At 38.6% G+C, this 26,695-nt stretch overlaps 2 protein-coding genes across 2 annotated transcripts; both read right to left on the reverse strand.

The window, feature by feature from the left end:
• Nucleotides 1-24: 24 nt before the first annotated feature.
• On the reverse strand, nt 25-4,970 carry LOC134812137 (uncharacterized). The gene is made up of 8 exons (XM_063819354.1): nt 4,902-4,970; nt 2,439-2,608; nt 2,047-2,159; nt 1,471-1,638; nt 1,003-1,133; nt 716-860; nt 333-496; nt 25-174 (listed from the first exon to the last, which is right to left on the reverse strand). The coding sequence occupies exons 2-8, from the start codon at nt 2,442-2,444 to the stop codon at nt 95-97; spliced, it is 807 nt and encodes a 268-aa protein (XP_063675424.1). The 5' UTR covers nt 2,445-2,608; nt 4,902-4,970; the 3' UTR covers nt 25-94.
• A 5,303-nt stretch (nt 4,971-10,273) lies between these two features.
• LOC134813180 (IgGFc-binding protein-like) lies at nt 10,274-26,167 on the reverse strand. The gene is made up of 30 exons (XM_063820868.1): nt 25,477-26,167; nt 25,063-25,169; nt 24,703-24,828; nt 24,141-24,510; nt 23,884-23,987; nt 23,594-23,687; nt 23,170-23,360; nt 22,708-23,053; nt 21,724-21,836; nt 21,294-21,419; nt 20,721-21,090; nt 20,458-20,561; nt 20,168-20,261; nt 19,850-20,040; nt 19,385-19,730; nt 18,398-18,510; nt 17,999-18,124; nt 17,437-17,806; nt 17,174-17,277; nt 16,884-16,977; nt 16,487-16,677; nt 16,205-16,370; nt 14,067-14,405; nt 13,418-13,723; nt 12,914-13,249; nt 12,372-12,686; nt 11,868-12,203; nt 11,328-11,642; nt 10,800-11,159; nt 10,274-10,596 (listed from the first exon to the last, which is right to left on the reverse strand). The coding sequence occupies exons 1-30, from the start codon at nt 25,667-25,669 to the stop codon at nt 10,274-10,276; spliced, it is 6,669 nt and encodes a 2,222-aa protein (XP_063676938.1). The 5' UTR covers nt 25,670-26,167.
• Between the last annotated feature and the right edge of the window lie 528 nt (nt 26,168-26,695).

Genomic DNA, 26,695 nt, shown 5'->3' on the forward strand with positions numbered 1-26,695 from the left:
CTCTTTAGTTCATAACCCATTAGTCTATTTAGTATTTACAATAGCTAACGTTAGCTCAGTTTACGATATAGTCATCTTGATAAACCTTATTGTGCTACAGCAGAACCTGCAGCAGGAGGAAGAAGGTCAAAATTCCAGGTCCTAATTTTACACCAACTCCCAAAACCAGCTCATCTGAAAATATGTAGATTAAATCTCTGAATTCTTTAGGTAAATTTGGAGTTACTTTTTAAAGTTTGTACTTATATTTTTAATCTAAACTTTTATCGGGTGTTAACGTCGGAATATTCCTACTGTTGACTGGTCTCTCAAGAAGTGTCCAGAAATATTACCAAGCACAGTGAGAGTCATAGAATCAGATATAGTTTCGTTCAGTTTACAAGTCAGTTCTACGGTTATCACTCCTGATTGTTCCACTGTAAGGTCTACAAGTTTCAGTGTGTACGTTGTGATGTAGGTTGCTGGGTCGAAAGATTCCTCAATGAATATAGTGGCCCTGATAATAAATGGAATTTAATTTCTTCAAGAGTATCAATAATAAGACTTAATTTTTAAGTAGTACCCTGGAATCTGGATATATAAGCAACATCAAAAACTAGGCACTGATGAAATGTATCATGTTATTTTGAGTTTAAAATTGTATATGTGCAATTTGATTAAAATTCGATCCAATTTAATATTGAATTTCATTACCATGATTACGGACAAAACTTACTTATTATCCACAAGGTCAGTGTCATCAAGCTTCCAAGTTACTCTCTCTGGAACCGGCTTAGCAATCACATGTACATCTAAAATCAGTTCCTCGCCATTGTTTAACTTCTGATCTTCTACAAAAGTTTTGGTAAATGTCATCGGAACTGAAATGTTATAGCTTTAGAAGTTTATAAGTTTATAAGTTTATAGTGTCATAAAGTCCGGTAAAACTTCACCAGAACTGATCATCATTAATTCACTTTTCTGTCCATAATTTCAGGATCAGAATTGTAATTTTTATCTCACCTCTGATTTCAACGGGATGACTAGGCACTATCGGTCCTTGATAAATGTGGAACTGTTCACCGTTCAGATCACTTGATACTTCAGCGAATCTCTTCCGTCTGTTTTTTAAGCACAAGTCTGTACAGCCAAAACTGAAAGTGTTGATGAATTATGAATAAAGTCATAAGGATTGGATACAGTCGAGTTATATAAAATGAGTATATAAAATGATAATTAAATGATTGATGAAGTAAACACATATTCTAAAGATTAATCCTTGAGCTAACTTCCCGGGAAATGGAAAAGGTTCTATTTTATTTTACTTTTACGGAAGAAAATTAATTTAGGAAGGCCGACTTTGAATATTCTTTAAACAGATGGTTTTTGAATGTGTTAACGTTTACAAAAAGAGTTCAACTACACTCAATGAAGATGCCTGCCTACATAGCTCAATGAATATAATCAATAATGACATCATAATACCATTACCTGTTATCCGAAAGACTACAGACTTTTATAACAGCGTGAATGTAGATCGGAGTCTGGCTGTCCAAAAAGCTAAAAGCTTTAAAGATAAATCGTTTAGATTTGGGGTCTGAATGAGGCTGCAAATTCGAGTCTGTTTCAATAAACTTGAAGGTGGAGTCCACGATGCACCTGAAATGAATTTAAATTAAGTAAAAGTAAAACCTAAAGGTCACAACATATTTATCTAGCTATATGGAAATTAAATTCCCTTCGTTAATATTTCACTTAAAAAAAGCTTTGAAATTATGGATATAACTATAAGCTATAGTTTCGTGCTTTCTAAAAAGAAAACAGCATCGTTATCACTATTTTAACTCAGTCACACTCACTACTGTGTGATATGAAATATGAATACTATTTATGGCACGTTGAGACAGCAATAATCCAATCAGCTTCCAGCGTTGACCAATCAAAATGTTTTCACCCCCCCCCCCGCATAGGGGTAGGTGAAAACATGTTTCACCTCCCCCGTTGGGGGGGGGGGGGGTAGCGGGGGCGGGATCGTATGGCCACTGGACTCCCAATTAAAGAACTGACCCTTCCTTCACCAAGTCGTAGGACAAGTTTCCATCCTCCTCAGTTTCACTGTCCTTTGCCTGTATTCTGACCACACCCAGAGACTGGTCTGGATCTAATGAATCCAGTGTGACCTGGTTATGTGTTTTAGTTTATCAAAGCTATTCTTCTCAGTGCTTAAGTGATTATTGTTGGGAATATCATAAGTTGCTATAAAGTGGTAAAGAATCGAAATTTTATTCCATCCTAATTAACACATCCCAATCAACTCCTAAATTGGTTTAAAGACTTTAAATTTCAGATGATACATGGTCTTTATATTGATCCAAGGTCTTTATATTCCATGGTATAGTTGCAAAATGAAGTTGGCGATGAGTACTACAAATCAGTGGATTACAAATTTCACACAAGACCTGCATGTTGATATTAGCGTTAAGTGTTAGCTGAAAGGGAAAGTTGACCACTTTGTTGGCATATGTTGCGTCCTCGTAGATATCTAGAAGGAAACGTAGCGAACCTTCACCCGTCACCTTTTCCACAATGGCTGCACCCTTTACCTCCCAAGATGCATACTTGGTGGCACCTGGGAAATTAAAAAAGTGTCTATCATGATTGTGGTTACATTTAAGATTTATCAAGTTTTTATTTTTTAACTTTTAGCTTTTTTTCTTTATAAATCTAGCAACTTTCGATCCGACAAAACTGCTCCGTCAAACTATCTTTTATCGTTTAAAACGTAAATTGCAATTTGAATTGTGTTTAAAAAGTATAATTATAGTTCATAGATAATAAAAACTTGTGAATGTGCAGTTTTTGTTAACTGTTGATAATCTAGCTCTCTTATCTCTATTTTATCGCTACATTATAACTGCCATTGTGCGGGTACTGTGTTTTTACTTTATACAAGTACAAGTACACTATGGATGATGATGAAATGGATACTCTTCAAAGATTGTCAAATTACTCTTCCTACATTACCGAACACCATCAGGTCTATAACGCTTGGGTCACTGAACTCGCGGGAGCTAGATGAACTGTGAGGCAACTTGGTCGTTTAGCTCCGGACAGTCTATGCAACGTCTATGCAACGTCCATGCAACAACAAAAGAACCGTCTATGCAACGTCTATGCAACGTCCCTGCACAATGAACACTCTATGCACACTCCCTGCACGGTCAGTCTATGCAACGTCTATGCAACGTCTATGCAACGTCTATGCACCGTCCCTGCACAGTACCATATGAACACCGGCTACTAGCCGGCTACTAGCCGGCTAGTAGCCACTTTTGTAATAACAGCTCCTCAACTTCACATTACCAACCGGCTACTAACCGGCACTTGAAAAGTGGTCACTAGCCGGCTACTAACCGGCTACTAGCCGGCTAGTGACCACAAAGTGGCTACTAACCGGCTACTAAGCGGTCACTAGCCGGCTATTAGCCGAGCTCTAAAGCAGACCTACTAGTAGCCACTTGGTGGTTACTAGCCGGTTAGTAGCCGGTTAGTAGCCGGCTAGTGACCGCTTTTCAAGTGCCGGCTAGTAGCCGGTTTAGAACCGGCTACTAATAGGTCTGCTTTAGAGCTCGGCTAATAGCCGGCTAGTGACCGCTTAGTAGCCGGTTAGTAGCCACTTTGTGGTCACTAGCCGGCTAGTAGCCGGTTAGTAGCCGGCTAGTGACCACTTTTCAAGTGCCGGTTAGTAGCCGGTTGGTAATGTGAAGTTGAGGAGCTGTTATTACAAAAGTGGCTACTAGCCGGCTTGTAGCCGGCTAGTAGCCGGTGTTCATATGGTACTGTGCAGGGACGTTGCATAGACGTTGCATAGACGTTGCATAGACGTTGCATAGACTGACCGTGCAGGGAGTGTGCATAGAGTGTTCATTGTGCAGGGACGTTGCATAGACGTTGCATAGACGGTTCTTTTGTTGTTGCACGGACGTTGCATAGACGTTGCATAGACTGTCCGGAGCTAAACGACCAACTTCCCATCTTATCCGATCGCAAAGTACTGTTATCAAGCTGCAGGCTGAACTTCTGGAAAGCAAATCGAAGCAGTTGGAATCCGTGCACTCCAAGTCCACCGTCAAGACCAGCGTTCAGGACACTGTTCAAGCTGGGATAATCACATACAGTCAAGCTGTTTCAAAAGCCGCACCTGTACTCACAGAAGAGAGCTTGAAAAAGGTTGTACAGAATGTTATATCAGAAGAGGATCCAACTAAGAATGTGTTAATATTTGGTTTCGAGGAGACTAGTGAAGAGAATCTGAGTCATGAAGTTAGCGAGATGTTTCAGCAGATTGAAGAAAAGCCACACTTCGAAGCTGTCCGGGTTGGGAAGAAGTCAGCTGAAAAGATTAGACCAGTTAAAGTTTCTTTTGAAAATTCAAGTACAGTCCATCAGATATTAGTGAAAGCCAAAGAACTGAGACTGATTCCACGTCATAAAACTGTTTTCATTTCTCCGGACCAATCACCTGAGGAACGAACTATCCATCAACAGTTGGTCTTAGAGATGAAACAGATTGCCAAAGAAGACACAGATAAACATTATTATATCAGAAGTGATAAAATTTGTTGTAAGGACAAGGTAGTGGAGTGAACGATTTATAATAATGTTTAATGATATACATCCATGAGTTGTTTTTTTTAACCGTTGCTATACTAACTTTTAATGTCAATAAGTAATTTGGTTTTAGATTTTTTATATCATACTCATTCACTGAATATCTTAGTTTGGGGTATATTCATAGGCCAGCCGCTTTGACATCGGCAATCTTTATTTTTATTTGGATTGTTGATATAAGCGGGATAAAAATGCTTTATTTCATTTCATTTTCAATTAGATTAATTTCAATAATTTCCATGATATTTCACCTGTTCTATTGAATGAGCACTCAAATGATATCTTAAGTTCTCCTCCTCTGGTTATACCGTTACTGTAATCAATTTACTGGAAATTCCTATCATCTGAAAAATTAATTTATAGGAAAATTTACAAGGAAAAAAACGTAATTTTCAAGACTTGATTTATAATCTTTTTTTAAGTTATAATTTATTTATTCTACCACCCGTCTCTTCAGCTCAATCGAAATTAAACGACAAAAATCTGCTAATAACTAACAAATATAACGGTAAATGAAGAGCATCTTACTTGGTTTTTGTAAATGACATGACTGTTATTATAAGATACCGTCGTACCGCATTTGTCTAAATCTGTTCTGATTTCTTGAGAGTCTCCCTTAATCTCACACTCTGTAATGAAGTATTGACAACGTGATTTACGGTATAAAAATTCTATCAGATATTCAAAAATAGATGCAAACAAACTCTAAAAATTATCAAATAAAATACCTTTGTCGTTGAGCAATATTGCATCAAAACTAATTTTCTCGGTAATGAACAACTTTATTCCGTATCCATCACAAGTGACAGTAGCCACTGAAGACAACAAAATATAAATTATCACAGACAGAAGAAAGAAATTAATTTCCAATCCCTGTTGGTAAATATGAAGTCAGAAATTTGGAAAATATTTCTCAATGAACATTGATCTATACAAAATATGAAAGTGTAATAATATTAACAAGTACTGAGGATAACCCGATTGAAATTTATTCCTTATCAATGATAATTTCATTTGGAAACCATAATGTCTCCAAATCATATTTAGTAGATTAACCTGGTGGACAAGATGGGGATTCAGATAGGGTACCGTCAGTGCACACCATTGACGACGGTCCAGTTATGACAAATCCGCTGTCGCACCTTATTTCGTATGTTGAGCCTGAATCAATCGTCGAATATGGAGATATGATGCCTTGTTCGATAACGGGCATGCTACAAGGTGCTGAAAGGGAAAATCTGATTAAGGGTAAAAAATGCTTCCACAGTTCAAAGTATTTTAGATATATACACTTTGTAGCGACTTACTCATGATTCAAAAATAAATTCTAATTTTACAATCCACATTTTGAGGACAAAGAAAGTTTTATGTTTTATTACGAGAGACCGTCAAAGTTATTTTATGTGAGCTCTAACATCTTCAATGACCATAGTACACCCTTTACGAGGTGCCACTATTAAGTACAGTAATCTGTTCTGGATGATTCCAGTTTAAACAGATGAGGTGCAACAAAAAACTATGGATCTAGACCAGTAAAGGTCGATAAAAAACTACCAGGTTCGAGGGGCCAGCTACCCTTCAACCTTAAAATAGCTACTGAAACATCAATGAATAACCAAAAGTGGAGTGACTCTCGGAGTTCAAGGAGGGGTGTAGCCGGGATGAAGTGCTCTGGGCAAAGCCGCAAGGACCCCAGTGTGCAGATGAGAACAAAGAAGTCGCCTTATTTCAACAGTGTTATTAGTTCACAGCATATCACTCATGTGGACCCGGAGAAGGGGAGAGCACTCCCATGCAACTTTATCAAACACAGCATTAATGTGGGAACGTGGAATGTGTAATCATTGGAGACCAGTTCCTCAAAACTGTATGAATTGTCACAGAATATGTCAGCATATAAAATGGATGTCTTGGGGCTGACAGAGACGCACAGACCCGGCACTGGTGAGGTTACCTTGGATGATGGGTCCTCTTTATTAACTCAGGAAGAAGTGATGGGTACAGACGACAAGGAGTAGGTTTAGTCCTCTCGAAGAAGACTAAAAATTCATTGATTTCATACAGTCCGATATCAGAACGTATTCTTGCAGCGAGGCTGCACAGTCGACATATCAACATTTCGATTGTGATAGCTTATGCTCCAACTGAGGATGCAGCAGTCGGGGTAAAGGATGACTTTTATCAGCAGCTATCTGGGGCATTTGATGAACTACCAGCTCATGACGTGAAGTTTTTACTTGGAGATCTAAATGCTCGCATTGGCCAAGATAACTCAGCTTGGTCCGGTGTGATTGGTAAGCATTCCCTTCACGTTTCATCAAATGACAACGGCCTTAGACTATTAGATTTCTGTGCATTACATCAGCTGACAATCGGTGGGACGCTTTTCCAGCATCGTGATATTCATAAAGGAAGTTGGAAGTCTCCAGATGGCCGCACAGTAAATCAGATTGACCATGTCTGTATTTCTACCAAGTGGAGTCACTCTCTACTTGACGTAAGATCATGCAGGGGTGCAGACATTGGCTCCGATCATTATTTGGTTCGGGGTCAATTTAGAGTCAAACTTATGGCAGTTCAAAAAATGAACGCCTCTCGTAGGATATCTCCAGCAATTGAGAATCTTAGAGATCAGTCCAAGGTTGAAGAGTACTGCATTGCTCTTCAAAATCGTTTTAGCTGCCTACCAATGGAGGAGAATCTTGATGGAGAATGGACATTAGTTAAGGATACTATTAAAGAAGTGTCTATGGAGGTACTGGGTGAGCGCCCACGGCGCAGAAAGCAGCAGCATTTGTCTCAAGAGACAAAAAGTCTTATTGCAGAACGCAGTAAGATTAAACAGATGGCGCCTAGTGACAACAACAATAGGAGCGAGTATTCTCGGGCCAACAAACTTGTCAAAAAAAGCTGCAGGAAAGACGACGAGAATTGGGCTCTTAGAGTTGCAGCAGATCTGGAAACAGCTGCTGTCCATGGCCGGCAAAGGGAAGTCTGGCAACGGATAAAAACACTGTCCGGTAAGAAGAATCGAAAATCAACTGCTGTAAGAGACAAATCCGGGAAGTTGATTGCTGATCCCTCTGCTCAGAGAGAGAGATGGGGAGAACATTTTTCGGAGCTATTAAACCCTCCTCCCACGAATGCGGATCTGTCTGACCTGGACCATCTTGAAGTGGTTCCATGCTTTCCTTATCTTGGTGATGGTGATGGTCCCCCCACTAGACTTGAGATTTTAAACTGTCTCAAAAAATTGAAGAACCACAAAAGTGCTGGGATCGACGAAATCTCTAATGAGCAGTTAAAGTATGGGGCAAGTGGTCTTGTGGATAGGATGGAGAAATTGTTCTCTAAAGTTTGGAATTCAGAAGCAGTGCCTGACGACTGGTTGAAAGGCATCGTGATAATTGTACCAAAGAAGGGTGATACCTCTCATTGCTCCAATAATAGGGGAATCACTCTAAGATCTACAGCATCTAAACTGTATCAAATCATCATATTACAACGCATGAGTGACGGTTTAGAAAGTTTGCTACGAGACAATCAGTGTGGGTTTAGAAAGAACAGATCATGCATTGATCAGATTTATTCACTCCGCACTATTATACATAACTGCATTGAATATAATCTCCCCCTGTATGTAAATTTTGTGGACTTCAAGGCAGCTTTTGATTCCATCGACAGGAATTATATTTGGAAAGCTTTCAGTCATTATGGCCTGCCATGTAAATACATTCAAATAATACAGGCATTCTTTAATGGAACTGTTAGTGCAGTTAGACACAATGGTGAACTATCAGAATGGTTTGAAGTAAGTTCAGGCAGTGGCCAAGGAGACATTCAGGGTCCCCCACTTTTTAATGTCTGCCTCAATGTGGCTGCTGAGAGAACAGAAAGCAACAAAGTGGTGTCCCACGGAGCGGTTCTTCAAAGATCTATCAGTCCGCTTGTTGATGATATCACTGTGTTAGATACAGATTATGCAGATGACATGGCTGTACTGGATAACAGCGAGGAAGGTCTTCAAGAAACAACTGACCTTTTGTGTATGTATGGTGCCCAGGGAGGTCTTAGAATCAATGGTAAAAAGACTGAGGCTATGGTCATTGGTAAAGCAACCTCTCAACGGCCATACACGAAAGAAGCCACAGTGAACATCACTGTTGAAGACACGCCAGTGCAGCAAGTTAGTGACTTTACGTACTTAGGTACAATTATTTCCAGCGACGGTACTATCGACCGTGAGCTGTCAGCTAGGATTCAGAAAGCTTCCGGAGCCTTCAATCAACTGAGTAATATATGGAAAAACCGCAACATCCAGTCTTATACAAAGATCAGGATTTATAAGGCAGCAGTTTTGACAATATTGTTGTATGGTAGTGAGGTTTGGAACACAACCAAAAAGCAGCTACATCGCTTTGAGGTGTTCCATCAGCGTTGCTTGAGGAGAATACTTAGGATAAAATGGCTCGATCGGGTTAGAAACACTGAAGTGCTGGAGCGTGCAAAGATAAATCCAGTAGAGATGTACATAGGAGCAAACCGCCTGCGTTGGTTTGGCCATGTCACCAGAATGCCAGACACTAGGCTTCCTAAGTACCTGCTTAACTGGACCCCTGCCCATGGGAAAAGATCTAGGGGCCGTCCAAGAAAGAACTGGAGGAAATGTCTGCTGGAAGATGCTGCGGCGTTTACAGGAAACACTGACATAGACCTAGAAGGAGCGAGCGAGATGGCTAGTGACCGCAAACTTTGGAGGGAGATGATACGTCACAAACGGGAGTTCATTGGTGCAGGCCACTCGAATGATTGAGGAGACCTAATCAAGTAAGTCTAACATCTTCAAGGGCGAATCAAACTATTGCAGTTGTATGTTTACTGCAACGTATAAGAAGACTATTAGCTAAAAGGGAATCAAAATATTATGGAAACAAGATCATACACAAATAATCGTCCTTAAACTTTTGTAGAACATTATTCTTAATTAAATCACCTAGAACGTTGACCACAACTCCGTGGGTAGATACAGGTGAGTTTGGGTACTGTGTTGATGTTACCGAGCATTTGTATGTGAATGTTGACTGGTTAGCAAAATCAGCAAGCTTGGTAGCCTTGATGGTGAGTTCTGCCACCTGTATGCCGGTTACATTGACTGTACCGTTGCTGACATCATAGTTCGTAATATCCGATACAGATACAGTCGTACCATCAGGAGCCTTCCAGACTACATTAACAGGGGTTCCACCTACGTCTAGTTCTCCTACTGCACAGGTCAACGTCTGATCCTCACCAGTAATGACTGAATAAGTCACTGACGCTACAGCTGAAAGATGTATATGCTTATATGTAAATAAATCATTCAGTCTTTTTAAACTTTTGAAGATGGCTATAATTTTTTCACCCTGGTCTACTGACCAGGAAGAAAAGTTAAAGTGGGCAAAAACAAGTGTTTTTTGCCCACCTCAGAGGTAGGCAGAGCATCTCAATGCTATCCTTTCGTGGGCTATCTTGGCCCAACCTCTCTTAAAAAAAGAAAAAAAAAGCCTAAATTAAGAAAGATTACTGCTGAAAAATTCGAATAAGACCTCGTTATACACATTGTGGTTTTCAAAATGTATCAAGATTACTCACTGAAAACGTTAGAGTTGACATCAGTCTCTTCTGGAGACGCTGATGTTTTTGCATGCTCGTCAGATTGAATGACACAGGTGAAAAGAGCATCAGCCGTGTTTTCACCAACAGGTATGGTCAGAATTGTAGTTTGACTGTTGGTGCCAGAAACGTAAGTTCCAACTTCAATAGCATAGCTGTCAGTACCGTCAGTTATAGCATCACCCGAAGGTTTCTTCCATGTTACCGCCTCCAGCTGCTTACTCAAACCACTTACTACACAAGATATTGTAGCTTCTGTGTTTTTCAGCACTTCGCTACCCTTAGCTTTTACATCTGAAACAATCAGTCATTTAAAGTAAGCCCGCAATAAAAAATATCAACAGTATTGTACAGGAACTGAATCATTGAACTTTCTCAACTAAATTCACTGGATCCTATGATGAGTTTAATTTTGTTTTTACAGTAGGATGTAACAAGTTATATCTTAGATATAAAGTTAAAACAGCAGAGCATCATTTATGGGCAGTTATAAATACCACCAAGTCCTAAGAAACTTACCGAAAGTAAGGAAGTTGACAACAATCTCTCTTTGAAAGTAGATGTTGCTGAATCCGAATATTCTACAGATTGCGCAGCACATTTGTATGTCGCGGGATTTGCAGCGACAGCTACACTTGTAAGAGTGGCAACATCGATGGTCAGAGTTGATGTCTGAATTTTGGTACCAGAGTCAGCTGATCCCTGTGCGATGGTGTACCCTGCACTATCACTTGTTATATCAGCCCCAGCATTATCCTTCCACGACACAATAACATCTGTAACCACATCTCCGATATCACAAGTCAATGTCTGAGCCACAGCGGTGGTGGCTTTTTTAGGAGTCTCCGGAACGACGGCTAAAATAATTTGATTCTTTCAAACTCACAAAACATTTGGTATGTTAAAGTATCATTACATGTAGTTGTAACTAAAATAGCTTAAATTAAGAAAGATTACTGCTGCAAAATTTGAATAAGACCTCGTTATACACATTGTGGTTCTCAAAATGTATCAAGATTACTCACTGAAAACGTTCGAGTTGACATCAGTCTCTTCTGGAGACGCTGATGTTTTTGCATGCTCGTCAGATTGAATGACACAGGTGAAAAGAGCATCAGCCGTGTTTTCGCCAGCAGGTACGGTCAAAATTGTAGTTTGAATGTTTGTGCCAGAAACGTAAGTTCCAACCTCAATAGCATAGCTGTCAGTACCGTCAGTTATAGCATCACCCGAAGGTTTCTTCCATGTTACCGCCTCCAGCTGCTTACTCAAACCACTTACTACACAAGATATTGTAGCTTCTGTGTTTTTCAGCACTTCGCTACCCTTAGCTTTTACATCTGAAACAATCAGTCATTTAAAGTAAGCCCGCAATAAAAAATATCAACAGTATTGTACAGGAACTGAATCATTGAAATTTCTCAACTAAATTCACTGGATCCTATGATGAGTTTAATTTTGTTTTTACAGTAGGATGTAACAAGTTATATCTTAGATATAAAGTTAAAACAGCAGAGCATCATTTATGGGCAGTTATAAATACCACCAAGTCCTAAGAAACTTACCGAAAGTAAGGAAGTTGACAACAATCTCTTTGAAAGTAGATGTTGCTGAATCCGAATATTCTACAGATTGCGCAGCACATTTGTATGTCGCGGGATTTGCAGCGACAGCTACACTTGTAAGAGTGGCAACATCGATGGTCAGAGTTGATGTCTGAATTTTGGTACCAGAGTCAGCTGATCCCTGTGCGATGGTGTACCCTGCACTATCACTTGTTATATCAGCCCCAGCATTATCCTTCCACGACACAATAACATCTGTAACCACATCTCCGATATCACAAGTCAATGTCTGAGCCACAGCGGTGGTGGCTTTTTTAGGAGTCTCCGGAACGACGGCTAAAATAATTTGATTCTTTCAAACTCACAAAACATTTGGTATGTTAAAGTATCATTACATGTAGTTGTAACTAAAATAGCCTAAATTAAGAAAGATTACTGCTGCAAAATTTGAATAAGACCTCGTTATACACATTGTGGTTCTCAAAATGTATCAAGATTACTCACTGAAAACGTTCGAGTTGACATCAGTCTCTTCTGGAGACGCTGATGTTTTTGCATGCTCGTCAGATTGAATGACACAAGTGAAAAGAGCATCAGCCGTGTTTTCACCAGCAGGTACGGTCAAAATTGTAGTTTGAATGTTTGTGCCAGAAACGTAAGTTCCAACCTCAATAGCATAGCTGTCAGTACCGTCAGTTATAGCATCACCCGAAGGTTTCTTCCATGTTACCGCCTCCAGCTGCTTACTCAAACCACTTACTACACAAGATATTGTAGCTTCTGTGTTTTTCAGCACTTCGCTACCCTTAGCTTTTACATCTGAAACAATCAGTCATTTAAAGTAAGCCCGCAATAAAAAAAATATTAACAGTATTGTACAGGAACTGAATCATTGAACTTTCTCAACTAAATTCACTGGATCCTATGATGAGTTTAATTTTGTTTTTACAGTAGGATGTAACAAGTTATATCTTAGATATAAAGTTAAAACAGCAGAGCATCATTTATGGGCAGTTATAAATACCACCAAGTCCTAAGAAACTTACCGAAAGTAAGGAAGTTGACAACAATCTCTTTGAAAGTAGATGTTGCTGAATCCGAATATTCTACAGATTGCGCAGCACATTTGTATGTCGCGGGATTTGCAGCGACAGCTACACTTGTAAGAGTGGCAACATCGATGGTCAGAGTTGATGTCTGAATTTTGGTACCAGAGTCAGCTGATCCCTGTGCGATGGTGTACCCTGCACTATCACTTGTTATATCAGCCCCAGCATTATCCTTCCACGACACAATAACATCTGTAACCACATCTCCGATATCACAAGTCAATGTCTGAGCCACAGCGGTGGTGGCTTTTTTAGGAGTCTCCGGAACGACGGCTAAAATAATTTGATTCTTTCAAACTCACAAAACATTTGGTATGTTAAAGTATCATTACATGTAGTTGTAACTAAAATAGCCTAAATTAAGAAAGATTACTGCTGCAAAATTTGAATAAGACCTCGTTATACACATTGTGGTTCTCAAAATGTATCAAGATTACTCACTGAAAACGTTCGAGTTGACATCAGTCTCTTCTGGAGACGCTGATGTTTTTGCATGCTCGTCAGATTGAATGACACAGGTGAAAAGAGCATCAGCCGTGTTTTCACCAGCAGGTACGGTCAAAATTGTAGTTTGAATGTTGGTGCCAGAAACGTAAGTTCCAACCTCAATAGCATAGCTGTCAGTACCGTCAGTTATAGCATCACCCGAAGGTTTCTTCCATGTTACCGCCTCCAGCTGCTTACTCAAACCACTTACTACACAAGATATTGTAGCTTCTGTGTTTTTCAGCACTTCGCTACCCTTAGCTTTTACTCAAACCACTTACTACACAAGATATTGTAGCTTCTGTGTTTTTCAGCACTTCGCTACCCTTAGCTTTTACATCTGAATCATTGAACTTTCTAAACTAAAATCACTGGATCCTTAGATCCTATGATGAGTTTAATTTTGTTTTAACAGTAGGATGTAACAAGTTATCTTAGATATAAACTAACTGACCACAGCGTTTCAACAGCTCAGTGTCTAAGAGCGGCAATAATACGTAATAATTTGGCCCTTTATTGAATGAATTGTTGTACGAAAATCATTGAACTTACTTGATCATCAGTATGACAGATAAAACTGTCAGCCTAGATATGTTACGCTCACCCAGTGTTAGAATGGTAGCTTCGACTTCTACGTTGCTGGTTGCAGGAGAATCTGTGTATTGGCCAGACTGGACTGAGCACTTGTAGGTCACTGATGATAGACTAGTAAAATCAGGCAGCTTCGCAGCTTTGATGGTTAGTTCTGCTACCTGATTTCCGCTTCCATCTACTGATCCTCGGCTGAAACCATAGTTGTCGGTATCCCCTGTCAAAACTTCAGCACCATCATTATCCTTCCAAGTTACAGTAGCAGGGGTTCCACTAGGGTCGAGCCCTCCGATATTGCAAGTCAATGTCTGGTCTACAGTGATGGTGATATCCTTGGGAGTCGAAGTAACATCTGAATTGTTTGGTTCGTGGTAGAGGATATTTTTATTATACATGACAGAAAATTCATACAGCCTAACAATATAATTTGCACTCCTTAAGGAATGCATGACTGCAAGTTGCAATATCAATAAAACGTTACTTTCAGGATTTATAATAAATGATTTGACCAAAACCCATAATTGGGTTCTCGATATCATTTTGCATTTGCATACGGTCATTCAAACTAATATCATTTACTTTTGTTTGGGAAAGAGAGACACTGGCTGTGGTCCACTCTACCCATAATTATGGGTTTTGGTCAAATATCATCTCTTATTGATTATAATGTCAGGGTACTTTACTAAGTCGAAATGTAAACTCATAACTTCATTAATAACGAGGTAATTTCAATGATTTCGAAATTTAACCTTAAAAAACATTTTCTTGTGTTTAGGTAAGCAAATCTGTCGATCACTGACTGAATATGGCACTTTTTACTCATTCAAGTTGGCATTAAATTCATATATAATGCCATTTAAATGTCGTGGGAAAGCAAAATTTATTCGAATAACGAATGAGCAAAATTCTCACCTTACGCGTGCAAACTTTGAGCGGACGTTGCGTGCGCATATAATATTGAATCACGGCCGTAAATTTGTGCATAGCGGTATTTTATACATTGTTTGATAAGCGTGCAAAGTTTCAAAAAATTTCAAATAGAACTTGGATCACAACGGGACTCCAAAGTTGATAAAAATCGTGAAAACACCAATTTTCAATGATTTTAGCAATTTTCTATCAATTTGGGCTTGTCCTCACGTGTGCAACTTTTTGATTTACAACTTTAAAACTAGCCTATGACACCATTTAGACCTTTAGGAAGCAAATTTGAGCTTTACAACTTAAGGGATGGCCCAACACCAGAGAATATTACATATATCTTTATGAAAGAGATTTCTAACTCAATTTTAATTTTTAACAGGTTTTTTAAGGCACCTGAATATGGCGATTATGGGTTTTTTACCGTATTTCGTATAACAGTGCTGGCGCGTATTTTGCGCAACTTTCTTAAAAACCTCCACACAACTATTTCTTATTCTTGTCATATTTGACATTGAATTAGAATGTTTTAAACTTAAAATATGCATGCTGAACTACTTTCGGTGAGTCTTAATGCCTGAAAACAGTAAAGGGGGTATAATAGTAAAGGGGGTAAATAGTAAAGGGGGTATAATAGTAAAGGGGGTAAACAGTAAAGGGGATATAATAGTAAAGGGGGTATAATAGTAAATGGGGTATAATAGTAAAGGGGGTATAATAGTTAACGGGTGATACTCGTAAAATATTTGTTCCATATATTGGACCGTCGACGAGTCCAACTCGGTGCGCGTCCTGGTAGGTTGTAAACCTACAAGTATAATAGTTATACTGGGGTGGGAGATAAGTGCAAGTATTATGGAATACTCGTGTATCTGTACACATATGGTACACACTTAAGCACTTCACTCCAAGGGTAGTCTAAATATTGCATATTTTTGTATGATTTTGTTGGGTGGTGTGTATTTGCGAATAGAGCTCAAACTTCGCATCTGAATTAGTGAACAAGCATATCGGAAAAATCAAGGCACAAGTATAATAGTAAAGGAGGTAAATAGTAAAGGGGGTAAATAGTATACCCCCAATAAAGGCAACGCTCGTGCTTGCCAGCACTGTGATAATATATACAATCTTTCACCCAACGTATTGCTTTATGGTGTCGATTATTTTTTATTCTCATTGCTGTATATTGTATATGTACTATTTGTAAAAGTTTCAAATCAGTGGACTTACAACTTATAGATGAGCAGTAGGAGCAACACTCATCATCATTCCTAGCCTCCAGCTGGTCTTCCTTACAATTAAGAGTTGGACACACTTTTTCTTGGCACGTCATCTCCCCTACATCTTGACAGGTACAGGTTTGGCACTCTGCTTTCTTTTCTATAGTTTCTCCGTTCTGTATATTGATAGGTTTTATAATAGGAATAAATTCTTATTTCTAAAAAGCAATTGGAAAAATGTTCCCAAGATATGTTATTTCTCGTGTCACTGAATGTCGTCATAGTCACTCACATCGTATATATGTCCCTCGTAGAGACACTTGCACCCACTAGCTTCCACACAAAGTCCATCCTGTAGGAACTGGCCTTCTGGACAGAAACACCCTGCAACAGTCCCGGTCTTCGACGGGTCCCTGTTGAGGCAAGTTGGTACTGGGGTGGCTCCGTCAGGTAGGTACACTGTTGGTTCAGGACAATCGTACGCTGAGGAAAAGATAAAAGTCAGCTCAGCTTTTTTAGATTTCTTATTCCAGAAATAGGCCCAGTTCCAAGCTCTGTCATAATATTATGTCGGAATAAATAAGTTCAACCGGAAAATTTTTGTAGAAAAATAAAAAAAGTTTTGGAACTTAGGAATTACTTTTAATTGCAAATATTATATCATCGTATGGTTTCCAATAATAACTTACGACAGAATGCGACATTTTCTCTCCAATGGGCGGCATCGAAGCCGTTATTTTGACATTGCGTGGCGTACACGTCAAATTGAGGACAAGCACACGCCTGAAGAAAGATCATTACAGGTAAAACTGGAAGTGTTTTAGTATGGATATAGAAGGAACATTGGACAGAATCATGCCACCAACAAAAAATGTTGAGACTTTTTGTTTCTTTAGGTCAAAACAACTGCCGGGTACTTTGCTTGGCTAAAAGTATACAGCTTAAAACGAATTCGATTAATGCATCAATGTGCTCTAACTTTTTCCAAATGACATTGACACACGTCCATCATACAGTCCTTCATGGGACCACCGTTTCTATCTCCAACCGGTACTGCGTCATTACATTGCTTGAACGGGTCATCTAGGAGAGATTGGTTTAATTAGTTGTTCTCTGAACTGTAATCGGGTTAAACAGGTCCAGTTCTTAAGTTCGGGAGAATAATTAGAGATTAAGACACAATTCACTGTCCTAATACCTTGTCCAGTGAAATATATGAAAATTATAATTGAGACTGATTACTCAGGAGAGCAGAACATATAGCCTCAGCTTCGTTGTGCAGGTTCCCGTTTTCCGTGCAAACATCTAGTTCGGGAGGAGGAGCAGGACAGTTCTCATCAGACTCCTGGTGCATTATTCCCAAGCTGTTTGCACTTCCTCCCGTCAGATCATCGTTAGGGTCACCGTTCCAGTTCCCACACATACCCTCCGTTATGGCAGCACACGACCCGTGGAGCCACATTTCAGCGTTGATATAAGAACCACCGTTGGTAGCACGCAGACGCACGGACGGGTTTCTGTCCTTGTTGTGCAGCCTTATTTCAAGTTGACCATTGTTGATGATTTCAACCTTATCTCCGTTGTTGTAATGTTTAATGTAGGGAATTTGAACCTGGTAAGTTTATCATTTGCAGATTAATATATTATGAGATTTGGGAAAGCCTGTTATTCACAATTTTGAATTTTGTACGAAAGTCTTGATTAATAATATTTTGGGACTAGGTGGCAACCCACAAATTTTGATTTAACACTATAGCACTTGACATATTTTGTAGAAAATTGTAATAAATATTGAATTACTCACTGCGGTATCATCGACCTTTGACTGCCAACCCCTCTCAATGGAAAACTTGGTTCCCTTGAAAATCAACTTAATTTGTTCGGTGTATCTTGGTGCTCGATTATGAAGATCAACGTTCTTGAAATTTACCTGAAATAAGAATTGTGATAACAAATGTTGCAGTTTGTTATCTTCACAATTTGTTGCAGTATCTCAATAAATTATAACATGAAATTCGGGTGTGAGCAGATCAAAAGGGTAACTGGGATCGTAAATGCTATGTTTGAATGTTGTATAAGGAAACCACGAACTAATAAGGTCCTGTTAATTAATTTCTTGATAAAATTTGAAGCACATTTACTGACCACAATTGTACCTAATCACAATTCAATGATAAAGAAGAAGCTAAACAATAAAACTTACAACAAAGTCGCCACAGCTGGCTGCCTGGTAAGTACATTTTCCATGAAAATCATAGTATTTTCCGTCAAACGACCTGTAGTGAGGATCACTAGAGCTGGAACAATAACCTGGTACTGAAATTAATTTGGTGAGCACTAATTTACTGTAGTAATAAATCCTTATCAACATTTTACAATTGTAGTTTAATAACCTGCCAAGACGTTCGCCGAGTTGGACTCGTCGAAGGTTCGGAACAAATAGTTTACGAGTACCACCTGTTAAAATCAGCATAGCGTGTCTTTTAAGGATCTGTGTCGGGTCCTTTTCTATTTTTCATTTGTATTAAACTATTAACATTTACAGAATAATGTAGTTTCTTAAAATACATGAGGTCCTCGAAGCATTTGTACCATGTTTGCTGACGATACGAATATGTTAGTAGCGGCAGAAAACAAGGAACAGGCATAAGAATTGCAAATGGAATTTTTGTTGAAGGTGTATATCAAAATAATATGCGCCATAATCTTTTGCACTTAAATGTTGAAAAAATCTTGTTACATGTACTTCTAGCCCACGAATTGTAAAAATGTAAATAAAAGGGAAAGTAGTGAGAGTCTAGAAATTGATGGTAGATCCCGATCGAACAAGTCACAAAAATGAAATTTTTAAGTGTTAATATTTACGATATAAATTGTGTTGGATACCTCATATCAAGAAACTAATTAAGAAATTAAACAGTATTTAGGTGGTCGTATCTATCGAATAAAAACGACTTATTTTTTATCATTTATGCCTTTTTACATTAACCATTACGCAACTAACGGAACGGAATTTTTGAAGTATATGAGTATATGGCAATACCCAGTGAAATAATTTATTTGGTTGTTATATTATTATTAATTGATTGATGATAAGTGATAAAATTGTTTTTTTTTTTTTCTAAAAGGAAACAAATTGTCATTTCTTACCAACCCAATATTCTACTCTCCGTTATCAGTTATAACCTACATTTAGTACACGTGGACTCGCAATCCTCAGGATTTGTCCATTTCTCAGTGCTTCCCGGACAGACCAGAGTTTCGTCGCCACACACACAGTTGATACCCGCCTCAAAGCAAGTACAAGTTTTTCCATCTTCTCCAGGCCACTGCTCTCCTCCAGATTGGACTGTTCCATCTTCAGCTGTACAGTTTATAGATTTACAGTAGGAACAGCACTCATCATCATTCCTAGCCTCCAGCTGGTCTTCCTTACAATTAAGAGTTGGGCACACTTTTTCTTGACACGTCATCTCCCCTGCATCTTGACAGGTACAGGTTTGGCACTCTGCTTTCTTTTCTATAATTTCTCTGTTCTGCATATTGATAAGGTTTATAATAATAGCATTAAATTCTTATTTCTAAAAAGAAATTGGAAAAAGGTTCCCAAGATGTGTTATTTCTCGTATCACTGAATGTCGTCATAGTCACTCACATCGTATATATGTCCCTCGTAGAGACACTTGCACCCACTAGCTTCCACACAAAGTCCATCCTGTAGGAACTGGCCTTCTGGACAGAAACACCCTGCAACAGTCCCGGTCTTCGACGGGTCCCTGTTAAGGCAAGTTGGTACTGGGGTGGATCCGTCAGGTAGGTACACTGTTGGTTCAGGACAATCGTACGCTGAGGAAAAGATAAGAGTCAGCTCAGTTTTTTTAGATTTCTTATTCCAGAAATAGGCCCAGTTCCAAGCCCAGTTCCAAGCTCTCATTGCAATTATATCATCGTATGGTTTCCAATAATAACTTACGACAGAATGCGACATTTTCTCTCCAATGGGCGGCATCGAAGCCGTTATTTTGACATTGCGTGGCGTACACGTCAAACTGAGGACAAGCACACGCCTGAAGAAAGATCATTACAGGTAAATCTGGAAGTGTTTTAGTATGGATATAGAAGGAATATTGGACAGAATCATGCCACCAACACAACATATTGAGACTATTTGTTTCTTTAGGTCAAAACAACTGCCGGGTACTTTGCTTGGCTAAAAGTATACAGCTTAAAACGAATTCGATTAATGCATAAATGTGCTCTAACTTTTTCCAAATGACATTGACACACGTCCATCATACAGTCCTTCATGGGACCACCGTTTCTATCTCCAACCGGTACTGCGTCATTACATTGCTTGAACGGGTCATCTAGGAGAGATTGGTTTAATTAGTTGTTCTCTGAACTGTAATCGGGTTAAACAGGTCCAGTTCTTAAGTTCGGGAATATTATCAGAGATTAAGACACAATTCACTGTCCTAATACCTTGTCCAGTGAATTTTATGATAATTATAATTGAGACTGCTTACTCAGGAAAGCAGAACATATAGCCTCAGCTTCGTTGTGCAGGTTCCCGTTTTCCGTGCAAATATCTAGTTCGGGAGGAGGAGCAGGACAGTTCTCATCAGACTCCTGGTGCATTATTCCCAAGCTGTTTGCACTTCCTCCCGTCAGATCATCGTTAGGGTCCCCGTTCCAGTTCCCACACATACCCTCCGTTATGGCAGCACACGACCCGTGGAGCCACATTTCAGCGTTGATATAAGAATTAGCATTGGTAGCACGCAGACGCACGGACGGGTTTCTGTCGTTGTTGTGCAGCCTTATTTCAAGTTGACCATTGTTGACGATTTCAACTCTATCTCCGTTGTTAAAATGTTTAATGTAGGGAATTTGCACCTGGTAAGTTTATCATTTGTGGATTAATATATTAAGAGATTTTGTAAAGTCTGTTATTCACAATTTTGTACCGAGGTCTTATATATTGATTAATAATAATAATATTTTGGGACTAGGTGGTATAAGCCCACAATCTTTGATTTAAAACTATATTAATTATAGCTGACATGTGCAGAAATTGTAAAAGATATTGAATTACTCACTGCGATATCATCGACCTTTGACTGCCAACCCCTCTCAATGGAAAACTTGGTTCCCTTGAAAATCAACTCAATTCGTTCAGTGTATCTTGGGGCTCGATTATAAAGATCAACGTTCTTGAAATTTACCTAAAATAATGATTGTGATCATAAATGTTGCACTGACACTCGCAGTTTGCAAATTTTAGAATTTGTTGTAGTATCTGAATAAATTATAACATAATATTTGGGTGCAAACAGAAAAGGGGTAACGGGATCACGTAATACTATGTTTGATTGTTATAGAATGAAACCACGAATTAATAAGGTCCTGTTGATTGATTTCTTGAAGTCTTGATAACATTTGAACTTTGAAGCACATCCACCGACCAAAATTATTGTACCTTATAATTACAATTCAATGATAAAGAAGAAGCTAAACAATAAAACTTACAACAAAGTCGCCACAGCTGGCTGCCTGGTAAGTACATTTTCCATGAAAATCATAGTATTTTCCGTCAAACGACCTGTAGTGAGGATCTCCGGAGCTGGAACAATAACCTGGTACTGAAATTAATTTGGTGAGCACTAATTTACTGTAGTAATAAATCCTTATCAACATTTTACAATTATTGTAGTTTAATAACCTGCCAAGACACTCGCCGAGTTGGACTCGTCGAAGGTTCGGAACAAATATTTTACGAGTACCACCTGTTAAAATCAGCATAGCGTGTCTTTTATGGATCTGTGTCGGGTCCTTTACTATTTCTCATTTATATTAAATTATTAACATTTACAGATGTAGTATCTTAAAATACATTAGGTCCTCGGAGCATTTGTACCATGTTTGCTGTCGATACGAATATCTTAGTAGCGGCTAAAACCAAGGAACAGGCATATGGAATTGCAAATGAAATTTTTGTTGAAGGTGTATATCAAAATAATTAATATGCGCCATAATCTTTTGCGTTAAAATGTTGAAAATTCTTGTTACATGTACTTTTAGCCCACGAAACGTAAAAATGTAAATAAAAGGGAAAGTAGTGAGAGTCTAGAAATTGATGGTAACCCGATCGAACAAGTCACCGAAATGAAATTTGTAATTGTTAACAGTTGCGATAAACTGTGTTGGATACATCATATCATGAAACTAATTCAGAAATTAAACAGTATTTAGGTGGTCGTATCTATCGAATAAAAACGAATCTAAAAAAATCATTTATGCCTTTTGACATTAACCAGTATGCAACTAACGGAACGGAATTTTAAAAGTATATGAGTATATGGCACTATCCAGTGAAATAATTTATTTGGTTATTATATTATTATTAATTGATTGATGGTAAATGATAAAATTGTTTTGTTTTTTCGAAAAGGAAACAAATTGTCATTTCTTACCAACCCAATATTCTACTCTCCGTTATCAGTTATAACTTACATTTAATACACGTGGACTCGCAATCCTCAGGATTTGTCCATTTCTCAGTGCTTCCCGGACAGACCAGAGTTTCGTCACCACACACACAGTTGATACCCGCCTCAAAACAAGTACAAGTTTTTCCATCTTCTCCAGGCCACTGCTCTCCTCCAGAGTAGACTGTTCCATCTTCAGCAGAACAGTTTATAGATTTACAGTAGGAACAGCACTCATCATCATTCCTAGCCTCCAGCTGGTCTTCCTTACAATTAAGAGTTGGGCACACTTTTTCTTGACACGTCATCTCCCCTGCATCTTGACAGGTACAGGTTTGGCACTCTGCTTTCTTTTCTATAGTTTCTCCGTTCTGCATATTGATAGGTTTTATGATAGGAATAAATTCTTATTTCTAAAAAGCAATTGGAAAAAGGTTCTCAAGATGTGTTATTTCTCGTGTCACTGAATGTCGTCATAGTCACTCACATCGTATATATGTCCCTCGTAGAGACACTTGCACCCACTAGCTTCCACACAAAGTCCATCCTGTAGGAACTGGCCTTCTGGACAGAAACACCCTGCAACAGTCCCGGTCTTCGACGGGTCCCTGTTGAGGCAAGTTGGTACTGGGGTGGCTCCGTCAGGTAGGTACACTGTTGGTTCAGGACAGTCGTACGCTGAGGGAAAGATAAGAGTCAGTTCAGTTTTTGAAGATATCTAATTCCAGAAATAGGCCCAGTTCCAGGCCCCGTCATAATATTATGTCGGAATAAATAAGTTCAACCGGAACATTTAACAGCATATTTTCCCTGAATTTTTGAAAAAGATTTTTGAAAAAAAAAGGTTTTGGAACTTAGAAATTACTTTTCATTGCAAATATATCATCGTCTGGTTTTCAATAATAACTTACGACAGAATGCTACATTTTCTCTCCAATGGGCGGCATCAAAGCCGTTATTTTGACATTGCGTGGCGTACACGTCAAATTGAGGACAAGCACACGCCTGAAGAAAGATCATTACAGGTAAATCTGGAAGTGTTTTAGTATGGATATAGAAGGAATATTGGACAGAATCATGCCACCAACACAACATATTGAGACTATTTGATTCTTTAAGTCAAAACAACTGCCGGGTACTTTGCTTGGCTAAAAGTATACAGCTTAAAACGAATTCGATTAATGCATCAATGTGCTCTAACTTTTTCCAAATGACATTGACACACGTCCATCATACAGTCCTTCATGGGACCACCGTTTCTATCTCCAACCGGTACTGCGTCATTACATTGCTTGAACGGGTCATCTAGGAGAGATTGGTTTAATTAGTTGTTCTCTGAACTGTAATCGGGTTAAACAGGTCCAGTTCTTAAGTTCGGGAATATTATCAGAGATTAAGACACAATTCACTGTCCTAATACCTTGTCCAGTGAATTTTATGAAAATTATAATTGCTTACTCAGGAGAGCAGAACATAAAGCCTCAGCTTCGTTGTGCAGGTTCCCGTTTTCCGTGCAAACATCTAGTTCGGGAGGAGGAGCAGGACAGTTCTCATCAGACTCCTGGTGCATTATTCCCAAGCTGTTTGCACTTCCTCCCGTCAGATCATCGTTAGGGTCCCCGTTCCAGTTCCCACACATACCCTCCGTTGTGTTTGCACAAGATTCGTGGAGCCACATTTCAGCGTTGATATAAGAACCACCGTTGGTAGCACGCAGCCGCACGGACGGGTTTCTGTCCTTGTTGTGCAGCCTTATTTCAAGTTGACCATTGTTGATGATTTCAACCGTATCTCCGTTGTTATAATGTTTAATGTAGGGAATTTGAACCTGGTAAGTTTATCATTTGCAGATTAATATATTATGAGATTTGGGAAAGCCTGTTATTCACAATTTTGAATTTTGTACGAAAGTCTTGATTAATAATATTTTGGTACTAAGTGGCAGCCCACAATATTTGATTTGACACTATAGCATTTGACATATTATGTAGAAAATTGTAAAAGATTTTAAATTACTCACTGCGATATCATCGACCTTTGACTGCCAACCCCTCTCAATGGAAAACTTGGTTCCCTTGAAAATCAACTTAATTTGTTCCGTGTATCTTGGTGCTCGATTATGAAGATCAACGTTCTTGAAATTTACCTGAAATAAGAATTGTGATAACAAATGTTGCAGTTTGTTATCTTCACAATTTGTTGCAGTATCTCAATAAATTATAACATGAAATTCGGGTGTGAGCAGATCAAAAGGGATATTGGGATCGCATAATACTATGCTTGAATGTTTTATAAAGAAACATTTAAAGCACATTTACTGACCACAATTGTACCTAATCACAATTCAATGATAAAGAAGAAGCTAAACAATAAAACTTACAACAAAGTCGCCACAGCTGGCTGCCTGGTAAGTACATTTTCCATGAAAATCATAGTATTTTCCGTCAAACGACCTGTAGTGAGGATCTCCGGAGCTGGAACAATAACCTGAAATTAACTTGGTGAGAATTAACTTATTCTAGTAATAAATCCTCATCAGCATAGGTGTCCTTCAAGGATCCGTATCACGAATCACCGATCACAGCATTTATTTACACCTAGACAAGACTTCAAGAAACAGCGCCTACTGCAAATTATACTTTACAGTTTACACTTTATTTGTGACTATAAACTACTTTAAAACAATTTTTTTGACATTAATCAAACATTTAGAAATTAAACTATTAAACAGGCCTGCTACTATTTAATAATACAGACTGATTTCGTCAAAACTAATAAAAATTGATCGAATTACCTGGACAGCTATGGGTGTTGCAACTCAAAGATTCCGAAGATGTTCCCGAACAACTAGCACCTCCGTGAACAGGAGAAGGATTTGTACATGTTTTGCTTCTTGATTTTGTTCCTGTTCCACAAGATCTTGAGCAAGAAGACCATGAGCTGTATAAACTCCAACCTCCGTTTACTGAATAGAATGTTTGGGTCATTAAATCACAATATCTTTCTTACAGTGACTGTCGTGTTTCAGCTAAACAATTTAAATGAAAACTTTACTTAGAAAAGAAACAAACCGTTGATGACACAGCCCACTTTGAATGGACTGGTTGTGCAAAATATATCTAGGACAGGTTTAGCGCTTATGTTTTTTGATAAAATGAGGATATGATCAATAAAACATTTAACAGAGCTACTATTTTATTAACAGACCGATCTCGTTAAAACAAATAAAAACTGATCGAATTACCTGGACAGTTGTGAGTGTTGCAACTCTGACTCTCTGAAGATTCTCCCGAACAACTGCTTCCTCCATGAGCTGGAGAAGGGTTAGTACAAGTTTTGCTTCTTGTTCGGGTTCCTGTTCCACAAGATTTTGAGCAAGAAGACCATGAGCTGTATGAACTCCAACCTCCGTTTACTGAATAGAAATTTTGGGTCAATAAATCACAATATCTTTCTTACAGTCACTGTCATGTTTCAGCTAAACAATTTTGAATGAAAACTACACTTAGAAAAGAAACAAACAGTTGATGACACAGCCCACTTTGAATGGACTGGTTGTGCAAAAGATATTTTTGGGCTGACAGGTTCAGCGCTTTTCTTTTTTAAAATGAGGATATGATCAATAAATTATTTAACAGAGCTACTATTTTATTAACAGACCCGATCTCGTTAAAACAAATAAAACTGATTGAATTACCTGGACAGCTTTGAGTGTTGCAACTCTGAGACTCCGAAGATGTTCCCGAACAACTAGCACCACCGTGTGCAGGAGAAGGATTTGTACAAGTTCTGCTTCTTGTTTTCGTTCCCTCTCCGCAAGCCTTTGAGCATAAGCTCCATGATCCGTACGAACTCCAACCTCCGTTCACTGAAAAATAGAAATAGCTGGTGGATCATTCCATTCTATATTTATCCGGGTGAGTTTTGATTTAGCCATGGACACTATAACCATTTCAAGGTTTCATACTACTGACAACGTTTAGGGTAAGATCAGTTACAGATTACAAAATTTT

Source organism: Bolinopsis microptera, chromosome 3 (genome assembly GCF_026151205.1).
Source record: "Bolinopsis microptera isolate Bmic1 chromosome 3, MBARI_Bmic_1.0, whole genome shotgun sequence".
Lineage (NCBI taxonomy): Eukaryota > Metazoa > Ctenophora > Tentaculata > Lobata > Bolinopsidae > Bolinopsis > Bolinopsis microptera.